The sequence below is a fragment of the Schistocerca cancellata genome, chromosome 2 (genome assembly GCF_023864275.1).
Source record: "Schistocerca cancellata isolate TAMUIC-IGC-003103 chromosome 2, iqSchCanc2.1, whole genome shotgun sequence".
Classification (NCBI taxonomy): domain Eukaryota; kingdom Metazoa; phylum Arthropoda; class Insecta; order Orthoptera; family Acrididae; genus Schistocerca; species Schistocerca cancellata.
The window spans coordinates 450157219-450180606 of record NC_064627.1 but is presented as its reverse complement, the minus strand read 5'-3'; the positions used below and the strand labels follow the sequence as shown (position 1 = coordinate 450180606).

Genomic DNA, 23388 nt, shown 5'->3' with positions numbered 1-23388 from the left:
AGTGGCATGACTGGTGTGAGAATTTATGTTGGGTAGAGAGTGACTGAGAGGAATAAAGAGGTGAGGGAAAGGGATAGTTGAAGGAATGGGAAGCTAAGGGCTAGGGAAAGAAGGGGCAGTGAGGGAAAGTGATTAGAATTTGGTGCCAGTGAACTCATCCTGGTGCAGAACAGGAAAGTTATATGCAGTGCTCAATAAAATAGTAGGTGTACACTGGAGGAGGAAGGGAGAGGGGTAAGGGTAGAAGAGGGTGGCAAACGAAAGAGGAAGACCACAGATTACTATACCTCTCATATGGAGATTGAGATGTAGTCAGGGGGGAATGGTTCCACTTGCTACAATTTTACTCCTTAAATAACATTTTTCCCCATCATGTACTAATACTTGTGCTATAGTTATGTGAAATGACTAATTCATTATTCAAAGTGGTGTTCAAGAAACCTTATAGTTTAGTAAGTAATTTCATAATCTCTAATATGGATGCCTAAAAACAATTTATTCCAAAGATTTATTAAACATTTTCAATATTTCTAGAACATGTGAAGTTGAGACTTTTAATGAGAAAATAGCTAGTGTTGATAAAATTCTGTACCTTAATCAACAGCCCATTAATTTCTCTTATCAGTAAACTTTCCAAAATCTATCTATCTAGTTATGTAGTTCCAGTTTTTCTGGTTACAAAGATTTTCACTTGTACAAGGAAAGCATGCTGAGTTGACAATTATGTGAATGAGCCAATTTTGGGGGCTATGTCAATTTCCACAGAAGTATACATTATATTTACAACATAGTTACTTTTATTTTGTCACTTTTTCATTAGCAAAAAGTACATTTAAATGGACTTGCATATTGTTGAATGTAATTTTGTATCCTCTGAATCTGCTCTCTTTTGTGACAATAACTAATGTGTAACTCCATAGTTTGAAATTTATTCTTAGGCACATCTATAAATGTGCATAATGGACAAAACTACAGTGAGGCTGCACTTATGAGACATTTTGGGCAGTATTTCATAGTGTCTGTATTGTAAAACCTGCAGTTTGTCTAAATGTAAATATTATCTACGAGTTGCAAATAGTATTCCTCAAAGAGTGAACAATTCCATGTCAATTAGTCCATTAATAGTATACAGTTGATAAGTGATAAAAAGAGGGAAGTTTTTACAAGAAATTACTATGTAAACAAACATATGTCATTTCTCCTTCAGAATTGTAGAGTGAAAATGTGCCGAAATTATGTTGTCACTATCAAAATACTCCTTGGCGTAGCGGAATTACTAACCTGTAATAAATATCCTGCATGAATTCTTATAGACAAGTTTATCTTCATAAAAATATGAATGGCAATAAATGTGGAAAGGTGTCAAGCTAAATAATACAGTGTTGCACCCACCATTTGAAACTTTTGAAGGATTCAGTTATGCTGTTTAGGGTTGGCATTTCAGATAAACCTCTGCTCTTGCCCTAAGATACCGTTCCTAAATATCACCTCAAAAAGTTATCTAATCTACTGTCTTTATTTTCCATTTTAACAACTACAAATTTGTTGGTGAAATTCACACATACACAACTTCATCTCTGATAGTCCTTCGATAAATACTAATTGGACTTGTAGTACCAATCAATAATTTACAACCAGTCCACAACCAGAGTCCTCAACAAAAATGCACAACGAATCCAAGTATCCACCTCTCTGTTACATGTCCACGAGTTGCAATGTAATGCTTAATATAAACCCCTAACCCTGACCCCCCCCCCCCCCAATCTGTCCCTGTTACCTCCTCATGGAATGCAGCTAAACCTTGATGGCCTTTTCCACCTGCCACATCCCTTTTCCATCTGCCACATCCCCAGAACCTCTCTCCCAACACCCAACAAAACAAAGAATCCAAACTCGCAACATCATTGTTAACCTATCTACCAGAACCTTAACCCTGCAGAAGTTTCAGCTGTTTACAAGAAAGCCACACATTATTCACTCATGCTGGACTGGTCAAAGCCATTATATCCTTCATCAAAGCCATACTATTCTTCATCCACTTTATTGCTATCTAACACATTTTTGCTTATGACTCTTATGACCAAAATCAATTCAAAGTTAACATAGAATTTCACCTCCCTCATAATGTAAGTTGATCCAACAGGGACCCTCTATCACCTCCACTCAAATAACCCCTGGTAAATTTCCAGAAATTCCTCGCCTACAACATCAGTTTTCTTCCTTTCCTACATCTCTTTCCAAGGACACAAACACTCTGACAGAGGAATGAGCAACTATTCACAGTCTTAAAACATATCCAAACTTGATCATTGTCCTTGCAGACAAAGTCTCCACCAATGTGATAATAAACTGCAGTGGTTCCCTGACAGTAGGTACATGCCAACTGTCTGGCTGATTCTCTTACAACCTAGTTGACCCACACCTCTAACCCACTGTCCACAGCCTAATTTCATATACCAAGGACACCAACCAATTACCTCAATGCCTCTGTGCCATCCACATTGTATTGCAATGTGGTCTCCCGACTTGTGGCTTTTTTAACAGAAAAATTTTCCTAGTGTAGTATAGCCGTCTGCAGGGATGGGCAGTCCCTTGTCCAATATGCTGATGATCTAATAAGGCCTTCATCGATACTTGCTACCAGTCAAACCCATTCCACAAACAGATCTCACGAGCAGTATTTACATACAGTTCTAGTACAACAATCACCTCCACTAACCAGCTGCACCCTGCTAGTTACCAAATTCAGCCCCGAGTGGGATAGTTTAACCAGATCCTCTATCAGGGTACTGACTTCCATTCACAATATCCTCAAAAATATCCTTGAAAAAATCCATCATATCTCTTTCAAACTGGTATTCTGTTACCCAGCCAGTCTCTGAAATATTTGGTCTTATCTGTTTCTCACTTCTATTTGCCACATGAGTCAATGATGAACTTCCTCCACTGCACCTTAATATGCCTTTTCTACTCCTCTCCCCCTTGGTCCTCTCACTCACTCACCCTCAGAAAATTTCTCACACTCAACTGAGCCACAGCCCAAAACACTGCAGCTGTATCTGGCTGTTATGTGAGTTAGCTCTGCAGAAGACATCGCTGGAAAACCAAATTACAAGGACCAAATCTTGGTTATCTGTCTGATTCTGCTTAAAACATCAACTAAATGTGATTAAGTATCTTTATTCTTTGTATTTCTGTATTATTCACTCTCTTTGCAGTGTTTCACAACATTTCTCTTCCCTACTATCCATCAAATTGTAAAAATCCAGTTTTTAATGTTTAAAGTCTAGTGATATCTTTTGTCTAGAATATTGTTTGTTAGATCACAACAGCATCACAGTTTTCAGTGAGTGACTTAATGTCGCAAATGCTAATGCAAAAATTAGAGGGAATATTTTTAGCTAAATTAAATATTGAGAGGATATTCAAATAGAGAGGAACCTCTGAGGAAGCAAGATAGAAGTTGACAAACTGGCATAGACAGCAAAATATGAATTTCATATCCAATTACCACTAATAAAAGTGAAATATGTTTGCATATAATTATGCACATTTTGTTATCATTACAAAATACCCAGCTTTGTACTTAATATGCTACTCTTTAAATAATAATGAGAAGATATATCGCAACTACAGGAATAATGCCTCACTTGTCATTTTTCAGATTCGTAAAGTCTGAATCAAATAGTGCAGTAAAATTCTCAATTAATGAATAAATTCACATATAATTCATATCTTATGTTACAATTTCTTTTTAAATTTCAGAGTCACATTCAGTGAATACCGAATTCTGTTTGTTGAACAGTTATCTCAGTGACTATAGAAAGGCAGTGATTTGTCGAATGATTTCACTAACATTTTTGACTTGATGAATATGAAAGTATCTTGTAATATTTTAATTTTCTTGTGCAAAAGAAATTTTTGTCACAATTAAAAGTAATGGATGAAAGCTGTGTTTGGTATAACACTTTAACAGAATAATGCAATTAAACAAATGCAAATGAATTTCGAATACTACATTATAAAAGTTCAGCTCCGCCTGCTTGAGGAAGAAATATTGCAACAAACTAAAACTTCAAACTTTGCTTCAGTCTAATGTGTCCATCATTATCTTGCCTCATTATTTAAATATTAGTAATGACAGTTAATAAAATCATATATGTCTGTTGACTAACAGTAAATACACAAAATAGTTCAAATATTTTTTAAGTTAAATATACTTGATTGCAATCACTATTTTTTCTAGTACTTACCATAATCACCAGCAAGCTCAAATCCATATTTGAGCCCCAGACATAGAAAAACTTCCAGTAAGAGCAGCACAAGGAAGAACAGCAAGAAACCATTAATCGATCTGTAGATGAGAAACCAGACAAATTATATTTTTCTGAATTGTTCATTTTGTTTCCTCTGTGTTCAATGACTATTTCCTGACATGTTGAAGTAGTTTAAGATAAAATACTAATCATCTGGAAGGTTGTCATTATGAATGAAATATATTTAAAAATATAATCAGAATGTGTATGTTATGTGTTAGTTAATGGTCACAGATTATTGTGCCACTTAGAAGCTTAAATTTCAGATGAGTTATGATTAACTAAGTACAGTTATGACATGAAATGTATTCACACTTTCGAATATGGACTACCATTAGCTGTATAATGAAATGATGGCAATGAAGATTTGTGCTAGACTGGGACTCGCACACAGTATTCGCTGCAGTGCCTCTTCCTTCGGAGAGGCATGCAGTGCATTGCATTCCAATATCCTGTACAGAAATATTTATTTAAACTTTACTCTTTTCTAAGTTTTTTGTAATGCTTTGGAACATTATATTTGTCTTTGATTTTAAAGAAGTTAATTATCCTACAAATTCAATTTACTTTTTTGATCATAATTGGCTATCATTTCACACTTTGGCTACAAAATTTTCTCATAAAATTTTATTGTCCATTAAACCAAGAACTGTTATAATCTTTCATAAAAATCCAGTCATGAAAAAGAAAATACAAATTGTTTATCAATTCAACAATGTGAATGCAATGTGATGCAAATCTTACAAAAACTCAGTTTCAAAATTTTGTTAAGTAATAAATAATCATCTCTTTTCACTCCTGCATGCAGAAAAATATGTACAAAAGTTACTTTGATCAATAACTGTTTCTGGATTATTCTAGAACTCCAAGCTGTAATATATCAATGGGCTACACGTAAAAAGTTGGGCAATCTTTGTTTCAATCTCAAGTGAGACAGTCTCAATTTTGATCTCAAGTAATGCAGTCTTTGTTTTGAGCTGGAGTCTTTATTTTAGAAGCTGCATAGTATGTATTGTCTTGGTACAGTGAACAGAGTGTGTGTCATGTATAATTCTTTTATTGAGACTGTGATTTACAATTGAAAATGCGTCTGAAGTTTGATAAAGTCTTGTTCAGTGGAGGATGTTGGTTATCATGAAATCTGTGGAAGTTGGCAAGGAGGCTCTCTTTAGCAATGTGCAAAAAAGGTAATGCATGAATTTTATTGTGTAGTATCTGTGGACAGAAAATAAATCACAATGACAAGCAAATGTGACTAACTATCTTCACTTATGCTTACAAACCTGCACCTAAACATCACTCCCTAGGCAACAAGAAGACAATGTTTGGAGCCCTGAATATATCAACGAAGCAAGGAGAATATTAAATAGAGCATTAAATCTTTTCTATTCACTGAAACAACCATTTGAGAACTGTTTTTCTGCACTGCTGTTTCACACGGGTACAATTACACATTTAAACAACTGTTTTACTAGCTGAAGAAATGCACTTTATTCTTATGAAGTTATGTAATAATGACATTTGAATGAGACATAGGGGACAGTAGTCTTAGGAACTTCACATAAAATAAAGGAAAGCCAACCACTCACATTTAGCAGACTGACGTGTGGCACATACATGCCATTAACAAACACAGTATTAACTAGCTTTTGAGCCAGGGTCAGTCCACTTTCTTTGGTTGGTATTCAGAGTATTCCCTCTTCTGAGGTTTTCATCACTAGCATTCTCCTTTCATTGTAATGCACCAAGCGCCTTTAAATATATTTCAGTTTTGCCATGTTTCTTACTCTACTGTAAGATCGTTGCATGACAATGTGAATAGCATCACACAAGTACAGTGATGATTGAAGTCAGTTTAGGAATAGCAGCTGCAAAGTGGTATGGGATGGATATGAAATCAATGGATGTCATGAGTGTAAAACACATGCATAGCCACACAAAGTAAACTTTGGATTTATCTAAAGCTGAGATGGAAATTCAAGATGTGTTGCCATTGGTGTTACATGATATAAACATATACATAACTATTATGAGTAGTTTTTATGAACTCCAAATTCTAACAATAATATAATATGAAAGGGGTATGTGGAGTTTGGTATTTAAATTCATCACTGCAACTTAAGTCACTTGAGTACTATCAATTTCATATTAGCAAAAGTTATTGTTGTGATATTCTATCAACCTGAGAACTAACAAAATTTATAAAATTGTGAATTACGGATATGCTACTGAGCCGTGGCAATAGAGATTAAGATTAGGGAATATGTGGAAACTTACATAGATGGGTGGAAGAATTTATTAAAGTGAGACTGATGAAAACTGCATTGTGGCCTGAGCCTGGAATCACAATGTACTGGAATTTTGGTTGAGTGTAATTAGCAGAATTGATGGCAGATATCAGCAGCAATGAGACGTCATTGCTGAACAGGTGTAAGTAGGTACCAACAAAATATGCAAGCCAACATGGCGGGAATTCTGAATGTGGCATCAGGAAGTCAGAATGGCTGGTGTAAGAATACTAGCAGTGTCAAAAATAAGAATACAGCTTAGTTTACAGAGCTGACAACCTCTCAACTACAACCTAGTGGATTCATACGAGGCAGTCAAGCACAAAAGGGAAAAATATTCCACCATAAAATCATGTACTGCCAGAGTTAGGAGGCACGGAAATTATTTAACTTATCATTCTGAGAGTGTTTCCACTGGAGCAAGTGAGCTAGGCCCTTATGTTATACGAAGGAATAACATTCCTAAATTGGATTGTCTGACTTCACAGCAGCCCAGAAAGGTTAGCAGTGGGAATGATGACCCACTGTTAGAAGAGAACGCACTGGATGTTGGAAGAACTCAGACAGATGGCAACAGGCTGCTCCACTTTTAAGTTTTTAGTCACCTTTGTTTGTCACCTCATGTTAACAAGATCCAATCAAGAACAGCCACATAGGCAGCATATTTGATTGGTGTTGGTAAGCTGATTGTGACAATCTACACAAATTTAGTTGATGATAGATAATGAGCAAAGCTTATTCCATGTGATACACCATCACTCCAACATGTGTCAGTTTGTGAGATGATGTGACTATCTAGTTACTTACTGCTTCTATGTTGCAACTATGTCATCACTGATGACCTCTTGGTCATGATGGCACGTTTAGATCATTTTGTGTCTTGGCGTTTATTGTGTTACTTACTGCTATTAGCTCCAAAACTATACTGGTATTGTGGTCTTAAGTCCCATGTGGCAGAGAGCATAGCATTACATAGTACAACAGTGCTGTGGCAGTTTAGAATTGTAAACTCATATGTGAGTACCTGTTTCATTCATGATGATAGTGCTGTGTTGATCGGAAATACTTGTGGTAGTATGACTCTGTGAATTTTGATAAATGCAATTGTCACTTTATGTAATTGCTGTAACAAATGTATTCCTACCAAATTGGAGGACACTGGGCCTCTACAATACATTAAGATTTTACCAGATCTGTTTGCTTTTCATTTATGAGAGTACCAATATCTCCCAGAGGTTTAGAGTTACAAGCAGTTTGTTCCACAGTTCATTGTTGGTTAGGGCTTATTTTCTCTCAATCTAAACCAATGTATTTTGTTCCCAGTGGCGCCAAAAATGGCTAAATTCCATTAAGTTCCAACATGAGAGGATTTAACAATACTCTATTATGACAATGGGCTGCCAGGCTATGTGGCTGTGAACTGTGAATTGTTTGGTCAGATCAGTATGTCATTTCTCAAAATACACTTACAACATTTACCAGCTCGTTATAAACAACTGACTTGGTATTTGTGAGTGTGTAACACTGAATAAAACAACACCAACATAGAAGTCTAGGATAACTTGAGTAGGATAACTTAAGCAGGACCATAGAAAATTCTCCTCTAAAAGACATGGGGCCCGATGTGGCTTCAAGTTGGTTGAATGTAAATCATTTGTAAACTTTGTAGATACACTTACAATATATTTCCATAATATGTGGAGCAAGCTTTTCCAGCCATTTAGTTTTTCATAGAACTGGAAAGCATTTGACCAGAATGAATTATAACAAAAATTGGCATATTACTGATGCAGTTACAACAAAGACACTGAACTGCTGGCAAATAGACTTAGAAATACACATGATGAGAACTGATTGTCAACAATGAGTTACTAAACTGTTAGCATCTGAGAAGAACTTTCTACTCTACACATCAACTATGTGCTATCTTCCACAGAGAAACTGAATTAAACTATAAGAGACACTTTGCATGGTTTCTGGAAGCAGGTTACTCAGTTTGGACATGATATTCGACAACTCAAATGGGTCTTCTCTGATTTATTCTTTACATCATGGTCTTTATCTCTCTTCAAGGAAGGGACTGCTCTTTCAAAATATGAAGATTGTATTAATTATTTATTGTTTATGTTTAGTTCTGCTTTTTTCTCTACACTTATGTCTGCTTTTTCTCTCTACTTTATCTGTACAGTTGTCAATGATACTCACCTTTCAACAGTAGAAAATTTGTTGCTTGTGAGCTTTGAGTTCAGAGCAAGTTTGGTCTCTTGGCCAGTGTAGACTGCACAACCTAAAACAAGTAATTGGAAAATACCCTAATGACACTTTATATAATGCAGTATAAGAAATTACTATGTTTAGAATTATGCAGAAATAAATTGTGGACAGAGAGCAACCTAACTGGCCAGAATAAGATACAAAACTAAATGGCTGCTTCACAACCTGTGACATTTGGCTTCCCCCTCACCTCCAGCACCTTCCTCCTTAATATCAATTTTACTGAGATGGGCAGTTGGAAATTTGTCTTGAAATATACCTTTTACTCCCTCAACTCTCCTAGCCTCAATCTCCACTAGTTCTTGTGCACCACCTGTATTTGGTTCCATCATTTGCCATCTCCTCCTTCCTGCCTCCACACAGCCACTCATTCTCCCTGTTACTTTTCCTCTATACCCTTCCACATCCATTGTAACAATTTTCTCTCTCTCTCTCTCTCTCTCTCCATATCCTTCTTCTACTCTGGGTTCTCTTCCTTCTCCATGAACTCTCCCTTATTTATCCCCTCAACAACTATTTCTTTTTTAAAAAGCTTTAGAAATGGGCTTCGTCCAAAAGCTAGGGGATTCATAATTTTTCCTGTGCACAGCTCAGTACCTCAGTGGAAAGTATTAATCTGTCCTCTAACATATATTGTATACCATCAGTAAAGCTTATATAGTAAAGACTTGATATTTATAACTTTGATTTCAAAAGGATATATGATTTCACTAAACAACATGCTCTTTTATGCCATATTAAGGTCAATGTCACGCCTCAGGTCAAACAGCTTCAAAACATAGTTACACTCAATTAGCCTCTGAATTTAAACAGTCTCTAAACTACATCAGAAGGTTAATACTTCTGAACTCTGATGTTAAGTTCTCTTGATTCAAATGACAAACGAATCAGTAAGATACAACATCACTACATTTTTGTTTACTGATTTAAACGTGTCTATAAAGTTGCTTTACAGCAATTTTACTCTGTTTACAAAAGCAAAAGTGCTGTAAAGCAAATACAGTTATAAATCAGTTTATAACACAACATATTTTCATCAGCAGTTAAGACAAATGATTAGCATTATGTTGTTATAAATCAAAATTACTATATTGTTGGTATATGTAATCACAAAACAATGGAATTTGTAAACATATAGAGAACAAGAAACAAGTGACTGTACAATTCACTGAAGACTGAATATTAGAAACATTCACCAATACATACCAATTCACCAGAATCCATGTTGAAAGTGGAGTGTGTTATGAACATAAATTGGGGAAAAAAATCATTCACCATTAAATTTTTTCTTGATTGGATAGAGTACAAACAATGAGCTGAAGTGTTGAATGATGACAGTCACTTAGAAAAGTATTGAAAGTCATAAGATACAATAAAATCATTGGTTGTAGAAAGTCCCTTCAGTTCAGTTAGTGAATACATACTATATGCAAAAAAACAGGAAGTAGACATTAGTGTAATATCTATGAAAACTAAATAGCATACGTGATTATTACTTTCAAACTGACAATGCAAAACCTGTACCTGATCCCTATTTGCACAACTAAAACTGCAAAATTAATTAATTAATCTTGAGGACAGTGACCTTCTTCATAGCTGGCAGATATTCTCTCTCTCTCTCTCTCTCAAACACTCACACACACACACACACACACACACACACACACACACACACATACACACGGATGTGTAGCTACATTTATAAAACTATTCACCTTCATTCATATGTTAACATGCAAGAAAAAATCAATTATTTCAAAATATTTGCCATTTTGTCTTATTTATCTAGCTCCTAACTACTACAGTTTCAAATATGACAACAATAAAACTGTTGATCCATTGTTAATTTGAATAACTTTTAACAATTTGTGCCCTTTCTGAGACTGGGCTTGGATGAACCCTTCCTTCGCCATGGTACCTGTACTTCTTAGCCTTTATTCTTCTTTTCTTTATCCTTCTGTCAATGAAGAAGTTTGAAAAACAAGGAATGTTTGTGTGTGTGTGTGTGTGTGTGTGTGTGTGTGTGAGAGAGAGAGAGAGAGAGAGAGAGAGAGAGAGAGAGAGAGAGAGAGAGAGAGAGAGAGAGAGGAGACATGATTTGTTACTGGTCTGCATATTTGTTGGAAGTTTTCAAAATTATTTTGATGACATCTTTTCAGGTAATACTAGCATACCAGTACTGGGTATCATTACATTTTTGGAGACTCTTCTTTGAGGAGATCACTAATGTTCATCGGAACTAATGTGAGATCTTCCTCAATTTCATACACTGACAAAGACAATACACTGTTTTTGGACAAAATAACATGGATACTAACAAAATGCACTGTAGTCAAACTTGTGAAACAAAACTCCCTGAATCCTATTGAGAATTAATTCATGTCAACAATGGCTACCAAGTTTGTACTATTCATTGCAAATAAACAGTTCTATTTTCTTGAGGCTCGTCTTGCTAGATGATGGGTAAAATATACTATATATATCTGTTTTTCCAATACACACCACAATTACGCACTAATGATTGTGGAGACCTGTCAAAACTCATTATTTCATTCTCAATTGGATCAAATGCAACGATTTGCTGGGAACAATGTGTGTGTCACTGTACAAACATGATCAACTAAAATGCTTTCATGGGTCTTATAAATTAATCATCTGTTTAGTATTACCATTCAACTTCCCAAATAATTATATGACTGTCAACAGTCATTGCAGTGCCTCCATTATGTTTCACAGTTGGTAGAAGAAACTATAGACTAATACTTCCCATTATGATCTCAATACAGATATACATTCTACAACAGGTAATGGTGTAAAGATAAACACATTCTTTGATACTCCAGGTTTTGTGCCCCTGACCCCACATGAATTCACCTGCTTCACAAAAGGGTTGATGTTACCAATCCTACAATAAATCTTGCACTGGCCCTTTCTTGACAAATGTCTTCTTATTAGATGTAATAATTATCTTTAATACCCATCTGCCTCCGCCCTATAGTTCCGCCTCTGCTTAGTAGTCCAGGTTTTCTTTTTATTACTGTATTAGCAGACAAAGAAAGAATTTTGTACTAGGCCTATGCTGCCAAACACTTAATACAGATTCACCACTGACAATTTCCCCTCACTGGAAATCTGGAAGGTCCCATATAATGAAAGGTCAATGTAAAACCACAACAATGAGAGATTTCCTGGTGAAACATCACATCCAGAGATGTCATAATACAACAGGAAAACAAAGTTGGATTTTTATGTCACTTTTCACTTATTTTATCTCTGACAGATATTTATTACTCTGAAAAAGACCAGTTGTTCTGTGATTTGTTTTCTATCCTACATGGAGTAAGTAGACATTTTATTGTCACTTGCTCTAGGGGGTACACCAAACCACAGGTAATCAAACATATATTCCTGTAAATCCTCAATAAACTGAATTCATGAAGTGAACAAAGCACTAACAAGTGTGGGATGTAGCAAAAGTGACATAAAAATACAACAATACTGGCTATGCAAGGGCGTGATACAAAACAGCTACAAAGTACAACAAGCAATGAGCCATGCTGTGATCTTGGGCCACAGGCTCAGTGTCAAACAGTCACTGATGGGTGGTGCACCATAACATGCTTATCTCAGCAGTGGCTTCCCTTATGACAGCTGCCCGCAGCTGCTAATTGCAGCCATAGTACCTCTGACATGTCCACGTCCGTGCTAGGCAGGAAATCTAAATCACTGTTGGATACAAAAGTTTGGTGTCCACATTAAACTGTATATTGCTCTATAACTGGCTGAGCAAGCCAGTTCAAATGTTGGAGGAAGGTGATGGCACATCACTTTCATTGGGACAATACCTAGTGAAGTATTGTGGTATTCAAACGAGACTTTGGATTACTGAAAACTTTACTGTTACTTACTGTCATTGTGTCACAGGTAAATCAGAAAACAAGTTTTGAGTGAGAGATTCTTATACTGAGATTTTGATAAAATTTTATCCACTCCTCATAATGAATGTTGTCTCAATTACGTGCAGATAATACAAAACAACTTGAGATCTTCACAAGAGCTATGGTATGAGCAGTCTGTGCAATAAACTAGATGCCAATGCAATTCTTAAAATAGTTTTTGTGTTTATTGATGTTCATTCATCTACTGTAACTAGGAAATAAGCACTTGAAGGAAATAAAGAATTTACGTGTACTAATTCAAAACTAGAAAAGATTTACAAATGAAGAAAATTTCATAACTCACCATATATGTAATCTGTGTTCTTGAGTCTTGTGCCTCTAAGAAGTATGTTTTCTGGTCCCAGTGGTGCAGACAAGCTAACTGAATGTCGTCTCACAGAACTTACGCTCTGGACACTGTTTCTCCTCATTGTCACCCTCTTGCTACTACCTGCATTGTCACATTCTTCAAACTGTGTTGCTGAAGAATTCCTTTTCAAGCCATTCCTTAATGAAGTGGAATCCCTTGACACTGAGTCTTCTGCCATGTGACATGTTCTGAAGCTCAGTGAACTGGTTCTAATGCTAGCATCACTATTCACTTTAATCACAGAATTCCTATTCACTGGTGCATCAGTACTGATCTGGCTTGCTCTAAAACTCACAACACTATTTCGACCTATAGGAACATCACCATTAACACGAGATGAAGAACTCCTTAACAAATTTGAATCTTGGTCTGAATCACTTGATTTGATTGTCATAAGACTAGTTCGTCCAAGAGGTATTTCTCCATTTAGCTGGACAGCTTCATCAGGAAAAACTTCAATTTTTCCATAAAATTTGTACAGATCAGGTGTTGGCTGTTCACATTCTATTAAAGCATGGAGTGTTGCTAACTGTTCTGGCTGTGAGAAATAACGAAGCAGCTTGGGACACAGGAGTGTCTGAAATGTAGGAAGTAATCATTCAGTGTTATCATGTTCATGTTAGTACTATTACTACTAAGAAAACATCTTGTATGAGACAAATTATTGCAAATCTTAGTACCTCACCATTTCCATGATAACATACAATTTCTGAAATTGTCACCAGCTCCTGATTTTCACATTTTCACCATGCGAAATTCACATTACAAGAAAGAAATGATGTCATAAAGAAATGTTCACCATTAATGAGTCAAAGTTGGTGTTGTAAAGTACCATTAACTATTAGTACATAACTGTACAATACAAAACAACTCCAGAACTCAACACTGGTTAGATAATTTCAGAGAAGCAAGTTGACACAAAAGCTGTAAGACAGCAACCAGTATGCAGAAATTTAGATGTAACAATTGTAACAACTGCTAGTTATTTAACCATCCATTAATATTAAGTACATTACAGTTCTGTAGCTATGACCACATCATTGTACAACAAAATTAGAACTGCAGTAGCTTTTGTATTTAGCTGTACAGTATTTTTTTATATCTTTATGGAATTGCTTACAAAATTTTATTTTACATCAATAAAAAGTAGTCTAAAACAATAAAAAATATTATGAATATTCATGTATTACATACCTTAAGGTTAGTTTCACCATCAAGATTTGCGGTGGTAACAAAACATTTCCCATCTTTCTGACTAGAGGATAAAAGCACCATATCACATGGAATGTCACTGTCATTTTCAATCCTTATCAGATCACCAACACATAACAGTTTTGCCTTCACTTTCTGAAAAATGAGAAAGGAGAACCAGAATAACAGAAAATCCAATATATTTTATTTATTCTTAATTATGTTAACTGCTGTAGAATGAAAGTATAACCACAGCACAACAAAAAAACTCATGTTTGTTTCTAATCTTTCCACAAACTATTTTATGGATATGTTGACTGACGGCATCTTTCAGCATTCTGGTGGATAACTTCAATGACTGACTGTCTTATTCTTAGCTTTATGAATGCTGCAGTTCACAGTACACATAATCATTATGCTCAGTAATGATTTTATCAGCATACAATGTCTGTTCAAAAAATTCCGAGACATTCGTTATTTCATGCCAATGGTGTGCTGGAGTGAAATGCAGTTGGTATCCCTGCACATACCTGTGTTAAATGTGTAACAGCCAGAAGTTTCATTGTTGTACATCTTTTAGTTACTGCTCAGTGCCGTATTGAGTAGAATGTTGTGTTGCACAGTTTGCGAATTTTGCAGTGTTAGATGAGCAATGTATCTGCATTAAATTTTGTATGAAACTTAGGAAACCTTTACAGAGACACACCAAATGATGCAGAAAGCCTACAGTGATGAGTGCTTAAGCCATACTGAGTGTTATGAATGATTCACAATGTTTAAAAATGGCCAGACGGAAGTTAAAAATAACCCTCATTCAGGATGTCCTTAAACATCTACCAGAGACGCTCCTGACAGAAATGTCAACGAAATTGTGCATGCCAATTGAAGAATGGCTGTCCAAGAGATTGCATAACAATGTAACATTTCAGTTTGGTCATGTCATGAAATCCTGACACAATACCTTGGAATGCACCAAGTTGCTGCGGAGTTCATCCCCGGTTGATGAGTCAAGACCAAAAAGATCTTTACCTCGCAATCTGTGAAGAGCTTTTGGATCACACAAATGAGAATGAGATGTTCCTTACAAGAATCATAACTATTAATGAAACATGGGCCTATGGTTATGATGTTGAGACCAAGATTCGGTCTTCACAATGGGTCTGGAAAGGTTCTCCAAGACCAAAAATAGCGCATCAGGTCATGTCAAATGTCAAAGCCCTGCTGAAAGTTTTCTTTGACTTTGAAGGACTAGTTCATCATGAATTCGTGCCACAGAGACAAACTGTTAATCAATGGTAATATCGGGATGTGTTGTGGCAACTGCGAGAAAATGTGGGAAGGAAATGGGCTGAAATGTGGAGAGACAATTCATGGCTCTTGCTTCACAATAACACATCCGCACATTCATCCCTGTTGGTGCATGACTACTGCACAAAAAAACGAAATCATAGAGCTGCCTCATCCTCCATACTCTCCGGACCTGGCCCCTGCAGAGTTTTTTATTTGCAAATTTGAAAATCCCGTTGAACAGAAAAAAATTCGCAACAAAAGATGAAATAAAAGAAAATTCACAGAAGGTGCTTTGCATGATCCAGCAAGAGGTGTACCACAACTGCTTCCAGAATAGGAAACAGCATTGGGAGCAGTGTATCAATTGTGAAGGAGAGTATTGCAAAGGAGACCATGCACAATAAAAAAAAGGTAATTGTAGAAAAATTTTGTGGATAAAGTTCTGGAATATTCTGGATAGACCTCATATAACAGTGAATATAAGAGTATGTACAAGACATATTTTACTGAGGTCAGCTGAACCACTGACCATTTCCAATAGTGAAATATATTTTGAAACAGCTAAATCCAAACCAAAATAACATTTAAAAATGAGGTATGCAATTAAACATTTAAAGACATGTTTTTAACTTTGATTCGTGACTCCATGGAGGGCTGTGTGCACAACGACCATATATGTTAAATTAAAAGGAAGGTCAACGTTGGTTATTGACAACTTGATACCAGTGTCTGAATTTAATTTGTACACCACAGCAATGAAGATGATCACTATGTGATCAAAAATTGATTCTGCTATCAATAAAACATCAATATTACGGCCAATGCTGACCTTCCAATTAATTTAATATTTTTAACAGACATATGCGAAGAAAAATGAAAACAAAAGATCAAATAATTTATTTCAAATCTTGTTAGTTCAACTATGGTTAATAACACAGCAGTTACCTATTTCATCTGAAAAGACATCAGAGGAGGTGGTGACTGGCTGAGAAGTAAGGATAACTAAATTTTCTAATGACTAAAACTTCCCTACTTGTTCATTTTTAATACAGTGATTCAGTTAACCTACACAGATATTTAACCTCACTTTACCATACACAGTTTTCTTAACTATGTAGTGGTAGAACTGGTCCACAAAACTTACAATTTTTACTTTTACTCTAAATAAAGAAAGCTTAAAGAGGGCAATTGTAGTGTGATTTAAATGGAAAAGTACCCAGATTTTAGAAAAGACCTTAGCATGATGTCTGGCTGACATTGCTTGTAATATTTGTAGTATCAAAGGAAAGATCAGCCAAGAAAACTAATAAGTTAGCCATTACAGCTATGTCTACATCTATACTCTACATCTATATTCTGCAAACCACTGTGAAGTGCATCGTAGAGGGTACATCCCATTGTACCAGTTATTAAGGTTTATTCCCACTCAGTTCACTTATGGAGTGTGGGAAGGATGATCGTGTGAATACCTCTGTGTTTGCTGTAAATATTTTACTCTTGTCCTCATGATACCTATGTGAGCAATACATAGGGGATTTTAGTGTATTCCTAGAGACATAATTTAAAGCAGGTTCTCAAAACTTGTTAGTAGACTTTCTCAGGATACTTTCTGTCTATCTTCAAGAGTCTGGCAATTCAGTTTCTTCAACATCTCTGTAACACTTTCTCATAGGTCACACAAATCTGTGATCATTCTTGCTGCCCTTCTCCATATACATTCAATATCCACTGTTAGTCCAATTTCGTAAGTGCCTCACACACTTGAGCAGTATTTTAGACTGAGTCGAACACATGATTTGTAAGCAACCTCCTTTGTAGACTGATTGCACTTCAAAAGTGTTCTGCCAATAAACTGAAGTCTACCACCTGCTTCCCTCACAGCTGAGTCTTTGTGATCATTTCCATTTCATATCCTTACAAAGTGTTACACTTAGATATTTGTAAGAGTTGGCCAGTTCCAATTGTGACTCATTAATATTAAACATTAACATTATACTCATAGGATACCAGTTTTTTTCATTTTGTGAGGTGCACAACTGGACATTTCTGCACATTTAAAACAAGCTGCCAGTCTTTGCACTACTTTGTAATCTTATGGAGATCTGACTGGATATTTATGCAGCTTCTTTCGGACAGAACTTCATTACAGATAACTGCATCATTTGCAAAAAGTTAGAGATTAATATTAATATTGTCTGCAAGGACATTAATGCACAAGATGAACAACAAGTGTTCCAACACACTTCCCTGGGGCATACCTTCTACATCTGATGATGACTCTCCATCTGAGATAACATGGTGCATCCTCCCTACTGAAAAGTCCTCAATCCAGTCACATTTTCCACTTGATACCCCATTTGATCATACTTTTGACAGTAAGCATAGGTGCCGTGTTTACATGCCTTCTTTCCCGCCAATGCAGCTCACCTAGAAGTCCTTTCCTCTCCTACTTCTCTCCTCCCCCTCCCTTCCAGCACAACCACGTGCCACCTCCAGATTGCTGCTCATGTCAGATGCAGTTGCGCCTTGCTGGAGGTAGTAACCATGGATTTATGAGTTGTTGTTGTGTGAAACTGTGGAAGTTCTACATCTGAGAAAGGCCTTTGTCCCAAAGCTTATAAATTTTTAGTATTCTTTTCATTGTGCATGAAAAGCTCAGCAATGTCTTCAATTTTCTATTTGCAATTATCAATTGTTCAATGCCTCAGCAACATGGTGAGTGGTTACCATTCCTGTTTCCATTATTTGCAAAATAAGTTATTTTTAACTTGTGGGAAAAGCCACAGCCCAAATAATAATTTGTAAAAAATTGCAAATTGCAGTACATTGAATGTTGAAAGATGAGTTATCTATCTGTGATAGATCAACTATCTTCCTAAATGACCCCTTCATCTCTGTTTAATAATTCTGCATAAATGTGTTGGCAACTTTCAGATATGTATTTAATTAAAGAATATCTTCATATGCTACAATGTACATAAAATACACAAGAGTAACAAAATGTGCCACAAATGGGATGGAAATCAGTAGATGTGATGTATGTGTACAGACAAACAAATGATTACAATTTCAACGAATTTGGTTGATTTATTCAAGAGGATACATAGACCATTCAATAATGCATTTGTCCACCTCTGTTCCTTATCATTTATTTGGTTTGGCATTGATTCATAGAGCAGCTGGATGTCCTTCTGAGGGACATTGTGCCCAGTTCTATCCAACTGGTGAATTAGATCATGAAAATCTTGAGCTAGTTGGAGGGGCCTGCCCATAATGCTCAACACTTTCTCAACTGGGAAGAGATCTGGTGACCTTGCTGACCAACATAGGGTCTGGCAAACATGAAGACAAGTAGAAGTAATTCTTGCTGTGCATGGGCAGTCATTAACTTGCTGAAATGTAAGCCAAAGATGGCTTGCCATGAAGGGCAACAAAACAGGCCTTAGAATATTGTCAACTTGGAGAATTGTGCTGTAAGAGTGTCACTGATAACAACAAAAGGGGTCCTGGAATGAAAAGAAATGGCACCCCAGACCATTACTCCTGACTGTCGGGTTGTACGGTGGGCGACAGTCGTGTTGGTATTCCACCACTGTCTGAGACATCTCCAGACACGTCTTCACTGGTCATCAGGGCTCAGTTTGAAGCAGAATTCATCATTAAAGACAGTCCTACTCCAATCAATGAGATTCCAGGTTGAAGACGTGTCTGTAGATGCCATAGTCAGCGGTAGGATATCAACCTGATTGTCATCTGCCACATGGACCAACAACCAGGAGAGATGGCCAGGGGTGCCCTTTCACTTCACAACAGGACTCCTTTGGTAGTCATCAGTGACACGCTTACAGCACAGTGATACACTGACAATATTCCAACCCCCTATTGTTGCCCTTCGTAGCAAGCCATCCTGAGCTTACATTTCAGCAAAATTATGCCTGGCTGCACATGGCTTGAGTTTCTATTGCTTGTTTATATGTTTGTCAACCCCACTTCAGCCATCAAGGTTACTGGATCTCTCCTCAATATCCCTCAAAAGGACACCCAACAACACTATGATGCCAAGGCGAATACCTGCTTGCATAAGTGCCAGAGGTGGACCAGAGCATCATTGAGTTACTCAATTTGCGAAACTCTTTCTCTTGAAAAAAATCATCTTATTTTTTCTGAAACTGTAACCTTTTGTCTGTCTGTACATGTACAGCAGATCTACCAATTTCCATCCCTTTTAGATAACTCATTTGTAGTGCATCATTTCTTTTTCTTCTTCTTCTTATTTTCTCTTTAAGAGTGTATTTGAGAGTACTATCCCCTGAATGTATGTAACATATATATTTATTACTCTGACATTCCAGCAACTGCCGTGTTTAAAATGCTGAAAACAACGAACCTGAGCACATCCGTTGCGGATGACCGTCACAAGAGCACCATTTACTTCTCTGTCAGCACAGTGTCTCAGCCAATCCTCATAACCTTGTTTCACCATAGTCACCACTATCACAAAAACAAGAGGCAAAATACTTGTTAGTGGACTAACTGGACTTTCAATAGACAACTGAAAAAAGAAAAGAAAAGAAACAGAATTATAGCACAGTGAATAACAGGGAGAAATTTTTAAAATTATTATAATTCTCACCTCCTCCACTACAAGCTAAAGTATAGGAATATCTTACAGCAGCCTATCTAAAACATCATGAACAATATAAAAATAGAAAATGACAGACAGCATTGAAACATTATAATTAATCTCAAATTAAGTGAAATGACTGTATTCATGGGAAATAAACAATGGAGACCAAAAACCAAGATGAGAATTTATGGAATTGAAACAGAAGAAAGAATGAGCAAAACAAAACATAGCCCCCTTAAGAGGGAAACTTGTTCTGTGTGTGTGCTCATGATTATTTGTTGTTTCGAGTGGGATAAATGAAAGTTACAGAGTCATCTTTGGTACATTATTGTAGAATATGACACCAAAGTGGTTGCAGTTTCATGTATTTCTCTTGTTCTATATACATTTAGCCAACTTGTAGTTTTTCCTTTGTCTATGCATGAAACTACGTTGTTGTTGTGGTCTTCAGTCCTGAGACTGGTTCGATGCAGCTCTCCATGCTACTCTATCCTGTGCAAGCTTCTTCATCTCCCAATACGTACTGCAGCCTACATCCTTCTGAATCTGCTTAGTGTATTCATCTCTTGGTCTCCCTCTATGATTTTTACCCTCCACGCTGCCCTCCAATACCAAATTGGTGATCCTTTGATGCCTCAGAACATGTCCTACCAACCGATCCCTTCTTCTTGTCAAGTTGTGCCACAAATTTCTCTTCTCTCCAATCCTATTCAATACTTCCTCATTAGTTACGTGATCTACCCATCTAATCTTCAGCATTCTTCTGTAGCACCAAATTTCAAAGGCTTCTATTCTCTTCTTGTCCAAACTATTTATCATCCATGTTTCACTTCCATACATGGCTACACTCCATACAAATACTTTCAGAAACGACTTCCTGACATTTAAATCTATACTTGATGTTAACAAATTTCTCTTCTTCAGAAACGTTTTCCTTGCCATTGCCAGTCTACATTTTATATCCTCTCTACTTTGACCATCATCAGTTACTTTGCTCCCCATCAGTTACTTTGCATGAAACTATATGGCTCAGAAAAATCACTTAAAATTCTAAATTTTAACATCTTGCATGTGTACTAAATGTCACTGTTGTGTCATCTTTTTGTGACTGCATGACAGATTGAAACTGTGTGCTAGACTGGGATTCAAATCTCAGACCTTTGCCTTTCATGAGCAACTGCTCAACTGACTGAACTATCCAAGCATGACTCACGAGCTGCCCTCATAGCTTTACTTCTGCCAGTACCTCATCTCCCACCTTCTGAACATCACAGAGTTCTGCATATGTTGAGGGACTAGTGCTCCTATAAGAAAGGAAAAACCATGCAAAACCACAGCTTAGCCACAGCCTGGGGGATTGTTTCCAAAATGAATTTTTACTCTGCAGTGGAGTGTGCTTTGATTTGAAACTTCCTGGCAGATTAAAACTGTGCGCTGGACTGGGATGCAAACCTGGGACCTTTTCAAGGGAAACTGCTCAACTGATTGAACTATCCTAGTATGATTCATATCATTCTCTCACAGTTTTAATTCCACCAGCAACTCATCTCCTACCTCCTATATGTCACAGAAGTTCTCCTGCATACTTTGCAGGACTAGCACTCCTTGAAGAAAGGATATTGTAGAGACATGGATTAGTCATGCTCTATGTGCTGTTTCCAGAATGAATGAATCAGAACTTCAATGAAGTTCACAGAGAGGTGTAGAAGCTTTGTGTGACGGGAAGAAAGCCAATGTACACTCCATGTGCATACCAGGGGGAGTCATCCAAGATGTGGAAGGGTCCTTACGGATGCCATGAAGGGTACAGGGTGCAGCCAACTGCAAGTGGTGGCTCATGTTGGCACTAATGATGTGTGTCACTATGGATCGGAAGAGATTCTCTCTGGTTTCTGGCGGCTATCTGAGTTGGTGAAGACTGCCAGTCTTGCTAGCGAGATGCAGGCAGAGCTCACCATCTGCAGCATTGTCGACAGGATCGATTGTGGACCTTTGGTACAGAGCCAAGTGGAGGGTCTGAATCAGAGGCTCAGACAGTTCTGCAACTGTGTAGGCTGCAGATTCCTTGAATTGCGCCATAGGGTGGTGGGGTTTCAGGTTCTGCTAAATAGGTCAGGTGTCCACTACACACAGGAGGTGGCTACACAAGTAGCAGGGGCTGTGTGGTGTGGACTGGGTGGTTTTTTTAGTTTAAACAGTCTTAGGAAAGATCAAAATGGGCTCCAGTCTCAAAGGGTATAGGGCAAAGAAACGACAAGAATCGACCAAGCAACAGTTAGTATTGTAGTTATAAATTGTCATAGTTGTGTTGGAAAAGTACCAGAGCTTCAAGTGCTGATAGAAAGCACTGAAGCTGAAATCGTTATACGAACAGAAAGCTGGCTAAAGCCGGAGATAAATTCTGCCGAAATTTTTACAGAGGTACAAAACGTGTTCAGAAAAGATAGAGTAAATAAAGTAGGAGGTGGTGTGTTTGTGTCTGTTGGTAGTAGTTTATCTTGTTGAAATAGATAATTCTTGTGAATTACTATGGGTAGAGGTTGTACTCAACAGCCGTACCAAAATAATAATTGGCTCCTTCTACCGACCTCCTGAGCCAGATGATATAATAGCTGAATGCTTCAAAGAAACCTTGAATCTCATTACAAATAAGTACCCCACTCATACAGTTATAATTAATGGAGACTTCAAGCCAGTGGTAGACAGAAAACATCTTCTGAATTTGTACTAAATGCTTTCTCTGAGAATTACTTTGAACAATTACTTTACAAGGCCACATGAATTGTAAATGATTGCGAAAACACTCTTGACCTCTTAGCCACAAATAATTCTGATCTAATAGAGAGCATCATAATGGATACATGGATTAGTGAACACAAGGTCATTGTAGTGAGGCTCCAAACCACTAAAAATAAATGCAAAATATATCTAGTTAAAACAGCAGATAAAAATTCGCTTGATGCCTTTCTAAGAGAGAGTCTCCATTCCTTCCAAGCTAATTGTGTAAGTGTAGACCAGATATGGCTCAAATTCAAAGATACAGTATCGACAGCAACAGATAGATTTATACCGCAAAAGTTAATAAGAGACGGGC

The 23388-nt window shown here is 36.8% G+C and overlaps 1 protein-coding gene across 3 annotated transcripts in view; it reads right to left on the bottom strand.

Moving 5' to 3' along the window:
• Positions 1-23388, bottom strand: part of LOC126161944 (phospholipid-transporting ATPase IF-like) — a 633423-nt gene that overhangs the window by 103678 nt on the left and 506357 nt on the right. For all 3 annotated transcript variants that reach the window (XM_049918123.1, XM_049918124.1, XM_049918122.1), the window contains 5 exons: positions 20055-20219; positions 14381-14533; positions 13121-13763; positions 8810-8891; positions 4254-4354 (listed from right to left, as the gene is read on the bottom strand). In XM_049918123.1, coding sequence (XP_049774080.1) covers positions 4254-4354; positions 8810-8891; positions 13121-13763; positions 14381-14533; positions 20055-20219 — 1144 coding nt within the window. The remainder of the gene's footprint in view (positions 1-4253; positions 4355-8809; positions 8892-13120; positions 13764-14380; positions 14534-20054; positions 20220-23388) is intronic.